Source organism: Nansenia antarctica (assembly GCF_963989245.1).
Source record: "Nansenia antarctica genome assembly, chromosome: 13".
NCBI classification, from domain to species: Eukaryota; Metazoa; Chordata; class Actinopteri; order Argentiniformes; family Microstomatidae; genus Nansenia; species Nansenia antarctica.
In genome coordinates this window covers 26,752,543-26,759,438 of record NC_137683.1, presented here as the reverse complement: position 1 = coordinate 26,759,438, position 6,896 = coordinate 26,752,543, and the positions used below count along the sequence as shown (strand labels likewise).

General features: G+C 43.2%; 2 protein-coding genes across 2 annotated transcripts in view; one reads left to right on the top strand and one right to left on the bottom strand.

Annotated features, from left to right (window-relative positions):
• Window positions 1-201: 201 nt before the first annotated feature.
• On the top strand, window positions 202-2,647 carry mad2l1 (MAD2 mitotic arrest deficient-like 1 (yeast); the record flags this gene model as incomplete). Its single annotated transcript, XM_080543889.1, has 5 exons — window positions 202-265; window positions 1,509-1,655; window positions 1,806-1,926; window positions 2,081-2,184; window positions 2,475-2,647. 5 exons carry the CDS (start codon window positions 202-204, stop codon window positions 2,645-2,647), a joined length of 609 nt encoding a protein of 202 aa, XP_080400015.1.
• Window positions 2,648-5,062: 2,415 nt separating this feature from the next.
• Window positions 5,063-6,896, bottom strand: part of pde5ab (phosphodiesterase 5A, cGMP-specific, b) — a gene marked incomplete at its 5' end in the record, with an annotated part of 49,102 nt that continues 47,268 nt past the window's right edge. The window contains 3 exons of the mRNA XM_080544526.1: window positions 5,063-5,183; window positions 5,682-5,765; window positions 6,035-6,109. Of these exons, the coding sequence (XP_080400652.1) occupies window positions 5,070-5,183; window positions 5,682-5,765; window positions 6,035-6,109 (273 nt within the window). The 3' untranslated portion in view covers window positions 5,063-5,069. The remainder of the gene's footprint in view (window positions 5,184-5,681; window positions 5,766-6,034; window positions 6,110-6,896) is intronic.

Sequence of the window (6,896 nt, the reverse complement as noted above, 5' to 3'; positions counted from 1 at the left end):
GTCACGATTTAAAACACAACAACGTCATCGGATATGCGCCGTTGTGTGCGACAACTGTTAAACGCATGCGCAGACGGTTCAAGTCTGGCAGATTTCAAACTGATCGGCGGGTAGAAAAACACGAGGAAACACAAAGCGCAACTGGAGTGTAACTAAAGAATATAAGAATATAAGAATATCATAAGATAACATTCTGCAAACATGACGAGCACACTAAAAGGCATCACCCTGAAAGGAAGCGCTGAGCTGGTGGCCGAGTTCTTCTGTAAGTATTTAATCGCCATTTACGTGTTTAGGCCAGAGTGTTTCTGACCGATCACAACTAGTTTTTGCTTTTTAACACATCGTGAGCTTAGAATGATAAGGTTCTATCTCCGTTTAGGGCAGTTCAGAGATATTGAGCGTCAAAGTTTTTACATTCCATTATGTTTTGTGAGATGGAACCTTTGTATTTTATGAATTACTAACTCAAAAATGTAAACATTTAAAAAAATAACACCACACAGGCATTAATAAACACCTAATGGATCAGATTATGTAAAAAAACTCAATTTTGACAAAAATGGAGATAGAACCTTATAATTCTAACGTCACGATATGGGAAGATCGACATATATACACGATGTGTAAGACCAGACATGATGGCGTCGAGCTGCTGGACTTCAGACTGTTAGACATCTGGCTACTTAAAGTCTGAATTACTTGATGTTTGCTCATGGACCATTGGTTTTCTTAGTCATGAACCATAATGTAAAGGGTTTTTGTACAAAAGTCTAATAATTCAATAATCATAATAAGCTCTGTAGTGTGGTCTGTCCCTATGGGCAACGCCTTTTTGAACTGTTCACCGGTCCACTCGGCAACATGTACATTACACTTACTGCACAAAACGATGTGTCGATGTTTTTCTTAATAAAACCCTATTACCTAACTTTTATGTCTAGCACTTTTCCTGCAAACGTTGCAGCTCAAAGTGCTTTATTCATTAGATAATCATAATTTAATTATTAAGTCATTTAAAGGCAATATTAAATGGGTTTTTAGTGTTGACTTGAACATATTTGCTGAGGTTGCATCCCTAATGTAAACTGGCAGTGCATTCCACAATCTGGGTGCATAAAATGAGAATGCAGCCTCACCAAATCTCTTCTTTTGTACATGTGGTACACAGAGAAAGCCAGCGTCAGAAGACCTGAGATATGCTAGCAAAAAGGTCTTTCAGATATTCTGGTGCTGTGCCAGTGAGGGCTTTATAAACAAGCAGAAGGATCTTGAAATTAATTCTGAACATAACTTAATAGCGCATAAGCAGTCAGAATCTGTTGACAAGCACAATGCTTGTTTGTGCTTTGCGCATCAAGCCAATCAAAATACGGAGCTTCGTAATAAACACATTTATAACCAGCAATTTGGTGAATTTAATTACATGGGAAAAACGAACTGAGACAAACTACAAGTCGATTGATATCGAAGAGTGACTGACCTTGTTGTAACCTTCCCTCCTGAAGCGTTCGGTATCAACAGCATCCTGTACCAGCGAGGGATCTATCCCCCCGAGACCTTCTCCCGAGTCACCCAGTACGACATGAGCCTCCAACTCACCACAGACTCGAAGCTGAAGAACTACCTGACCAATGTGGTGTCCCAGCTCAAAGGTAGGCTAAATTGACATAACAATAATAGAGGCACTATCAAGAAAAGCGAAAGGCAAAAATATCTTCCAGTTTGTGGTGATTGCTGTCAGTAAACGCTAGTTTAGTCTGAATTAGGCGACAGTGTCTGAGTGTTGTGTCCCTGTGCTGCAGAGTGGCTGTTTGACTGTACCGTGCAGAAGCTGGTGCTTGTGATCACATGTCTGGAGACCAACGAGGTCCTGGAGAGGTGGCAGTTTGACATCGAGTGTGACAAGTCTGCCAAAGAGATCAGGTAAGCTGTCCTTGGTCACAGGGGGCGGGGGGCAGACATTGCCTCACATGAAGCATTGATACTGTATGTGAAGAGGGAGAGTCACACCCGCTAGACAAAGTTGTGTTTGACTGACCTCAGGGAGTAAACGTGTGATTGGTTGTTTGTGTTTCAGCGCTCCCAGGGAGAAGTCCATCAAGTCCATCCAGGACGAGATCCGCTCGGTCATCCGACAAGTCACAGCCACGGTCACCTTCCTGCCTCTGCTGGAGTCTGCCTGTGAGTACTCTGTGTGTGTGTGTGTGGTAGTGGTCACCAACCATGGTCCCGGGGAGAGCCACGTGCTATGTGGGCTTTTGTTCAAGCCCGGCGCTGACACACCTGATTCATACTATCTCTCCAGGACCACGAGTAAAGAATAGAAGGGTGTATAAGACCATCACCTTCTCTGTGTTGTTGCTAACTGTTCTGTCACATTTCTCCACCCTGAAGTAATGTGTACTTCCAACCAACGTATATCCAACATATCCTTCCAATAACAGCGATGACCTCTGACCCCCCCCCCCCAGGTGCCTTTGACCTCCTCGTCTACACCGACAAGGACCTGGAGGTGCCCGAGAAGTGGGAGGAGTCTGGCCCTCAGATCATCAACCAATCGGAGGAGGTCCGCCTGCGCTCCTTCACCACCTCCATCCACAAGGTCAACAGCATGGTGGCCTACAAGAGGTCCGACACTGCCTAACCCTGACCTACGACCCCTGACCCCTTGTATTTATACTATGCCGGCACTTTCTCCTGTCCTTCTGCATCATGGCTATGAACATTATACTGCCTTGTCTTACCTCGCTGTCCCTGTTTCTATCTGCTGTCCTTTATACTGAAAGTTCTGTCTATTGTTCCTTCTGTGTGTATCGGGGACACGGTTCTCCCCGTCCACAGCTTTGATGTAAATATTGCTAGTAAATGGTGACTTATCCATTTGAAACAATGTTTGTTTTTTCACTCTTTTGTTTGACGTTTCCTTATGCTGTCCTGTTAGGAGCCTCTTAGTCTTTGTTTTAGAAGCTAGTGGTTTAAGTGTCTTTTTAAAAAAAGAAATATTATGATAAAAAAATAAATATCCGTTTGTTCCCCTCAAATCATGTCGTTGTTAAAATGTGTCAGCCAGTGTGTGGTTATTACCGGTTATTAACGCTGTTGACCACAAGGAGGCGACATAGCACAACTAATTTCATGGTACGAAGGCAAGATTTATGACCGTCACTAGGCCTGCTCTATTTACTTGTACATCCCATTAAGAGAGAGAAGAGTGTTTCAGATCAGTCACTTTCAATACCTGTTGCATGGTGGAGATAAAAATCTGTCTGACTTTTGGTCAAGGACGGTACATGGGAAATCGTGTTATTTGTGTCATGCGCAGTGTGGTGGTGGTTCACCCAGTTTGTCACAGATGAGAGCACATAGAAAAGAAGCAGTATCCTTTAATGGGGATGTACCATTCACATGTCTCACAGTGTTCATTAGCTAGCAGGAGTGGAACCCCTTCATAATGATCCATATGATAATACACACAACCTCTTCATACTGAGCCATATGATAATACACATGACCTTCAATAACCAAGCTGCTGCTCCTCTCTACTGTAAGATACCCATCGTATAGGTGCAATGCCTTTTACTCTTCACATGCAACACACACACACACAGGGTCTAACATTGGTGGAGAAGCAACACATCTGTCCTAACCAATCAGAGACCGAAGCGGCGAGGAGTTGGCCCGGGAAAAAGTAGCGCACCTAACAAAACATATTCAGGCAAAAAAGGTATACAGTTTAGGAGACTTTTTTAAGTACAAAATACAACCACAGTAAACAACTGAGGCCTTTGACCAACATACATCTGCGATTAGAAAAAAGTGCTGTAGTTTAGGACGTGTTTAAGTCAAACATCGTTATGGATCTCTCCTGTGAACGACAGGTTTACGCAGTGCACTTCAGCTACCTGACGACTATTATGAAGAAGTGTGAGTATTGGAATATAGGCTTTTATTAAAGTGGACACGTTGTTCTCAGAAGCGAAGTTCTGTGTTCTGTTGTTCGGTTATGTTATGTAATCAACTGGTTCAAATAATACAGTATTTTAGTTTTCACCCTCTCTTCTGTCTACTGAAGTGCAGTGCTAACAGTCCTGTTGTGTGGAGTGTGGATTTTAACGTAGGCGGTGCAGATTGATTGTAGATTGCGGTACACAGCGACTGTTGTAGCACTCCTTTCAAATCTATTTCGAGACTTCAAACACCCACCGCCGCACATTCAGAGTGTTAGAAAAGGGATGGTGAAAAAGAGACCACCTGCTGGACTAGTCCATTACGAGAGGAGGGAACAGGACAGGTGTCGATACAAACTGAGACTGGCTGGGAGTACCTATTCATGTCACAGGAAGGCAGTGGAATCTTCTAGACCCGATCCTTTAAAAAAAAACACAGGTCTAGTCTTTGGCTCCTTTACAATTTGCAAAGTAAAAATGATACAAGTTAGGCTACAAATACAATGTATGAAGAATATCAGAATGGGTGGTCGAGACGCTCTAAAGCAGAGACGAGGATAATTTGGTAATAAAACTACATTTTCTCATAAAGACTTGTGTGTTCTCGACATGAAACTTGACTTTACAGTATATAAATCTAATAAATATATAAAACAAATAAATATGCAATCGTTAAGACAACAAGTGAAAAAAGATGAAAGTTCTCTTACAAACTTTGTAATGTGGTGTGTGTGAGTGCTTTACCAAGGTCTAACTAACACGTGTCGTGTGCTATGTGGATTGTACTCTTGTGTATAAATGGTGTGTTCATCCCTTCGGTGCTTAGTAGCTCAGATGGAGCTACACACACACAACTCCTGACTTCACCGTTCCTCAGGATACACTGTAAAGGGATCATATAGTAGTGAGCCTTCCATCCCATCAGGGTCGAAGTCAACTTTTGTGCAAAAATATAAAACAAAAAAAGACTATGATAATAAATATAGCTTAGTGTTGACGTCTTCTTCGGGGAGCTTGTGTTGTGCCTGGTGGTGGTGGTGGTGGTGGGAGGTTGGGTGGAGGAGTGGTGATGGGAGGAGGGGGGGGGGGGGGGGGCGTAGGTGAGGGTGGTGTTAGGGTTCACACCGTTCCGTTGCCTTTCTCCCCCTGTTCTGCCAGAATCTTCCAATTCTGCCTGTTCTTCTGGCACCCCTCGAGGAGCGGAGAGCAGGACTCAGACATACCGGCCAAGGTCTGAGAAGAGGGGAGATTTACGGTTATTTAAGACGTTGTGTGACGATGTGGAACAAGGACATGGATCGTGAATGTGGTTTTCTACAACAGCATGTTTGGATACTGTATTCTGATTGGCTAGCAACAGTGGTAAATATCCCAACAACCCACAGTTCAGACCGCATTTCCAGTATCGATGCGCCTCCCAATCAATCTGATTAAGAACACCTGTGCTGACCTACAATGCAATGGTTGATCTTGTTTATGGGACTATATTCTGTGGCGGAAGGATATATGTATTCTGAAACGATTAATGATTGTAAATACATGAATTTAATGTTACAACTGTGTATTTATTTTTTATATGATGTGGTGGCTGTCATAGTAAATGTCATTTACCACTGTTCAGGGTTTTTTCACAACCCTGTACCAGTGGTAAATTAGTCCACAATCCCCTTCCTCTCATAGTAAATTGCTTCCATTCATTCTGCCTTTTCTGATTCTGTTTCTCAGTCTCACCTCATAGAGCTGCGTGCAGATGGCGTCGATGAAGGACACCTGCATGCTCGGGATCTTATCCTTCTTTTCACGATTCATCAGATCCTAAGAAATAAGAAAAAGAACATTCTTTTTAAAACAACAGCTCAATCAGAAACATAAAACCGAACAGAAATGTGGTTACTCAATCAAATTCAGTTTATGTTGCCAAGGGGAACACAGCTAGGTAAACTGCGGTTTGAGAGATGGCATTGAGCACAGGCCACGATGTTCCAGTCAGCATCTTGGACCTTTATGAGGTCGTAACAGACTGGCTCCTAGTTCAAACAGGCGATGTAATACTGTACACGGTGCAGGTAGGGAGGTGTTCTTACAATGGGCTCAATGTTCAGTTCTTCTCTCTCCTTGTCTCCTTGTTCAAAGAACTCTGTAGCCACCAGCTCAGCTATCTGTAGGAGGAGAGATAGAGGGAGGGGAAAGATTTACACAGCTGCTTCCTGTCTGTCCTGTCTCTGTAAAAAAGAGAAAAGTAGGCTATAGTCTTTCACTGACTTTGTAAGATACCTTACTAGGCTGTGTGTGTGCACCACCATTTTGTGAAAAAAATCTATTTCAAACATCAAACGGATGCATAAACTGAATACAGATCGTGTGGTGTTTTTTTTATCAGTTACACAACAATACCTCAAGTCTGTGCTTTCAACAGTGCCTCTACTAAAGAGGTACGCTGTTTCAGACGGGCGAAGAACAACATTGTCTTTGTATGGAAATGCCAGCCAGTCTTTTGTCCTTCAATTTGCAACGCTTTTGAGTTTATTCATGCGTTTCATTTTCTGAAGATATGAATTTCAATGAGAGGTATTTCCAAGAATGTGATATGAGCCAGGCAGAGGCTGAGCGAGGTCGGATATGGCATAGATTACCTCCACCTGTGGATCAGAATGCCTCGTTCGCCGCCAATACAATCTGATACCTTGGCTCGCAATAACCACTCAGCATAGTATTTAACATGTTTAACAGAGGAAAGACAAAGAGAAACCAGAGAGAGAGACAGAAAGTTCTGCCAAACGAGCGGGAACCCATGCTGCGTTGATTGACTCGATCTGTTTACAGTGGGGGAAAAATGTGTTGCCAAGACGACGGAGCCGCTTGGGAGTTCCGCTGGAGAGTCGGGGAGGCAGGAGGGATGCAGAGGATCATGGGGCATTTTTCGGCGCTCAGATTGGGTGATCCGCC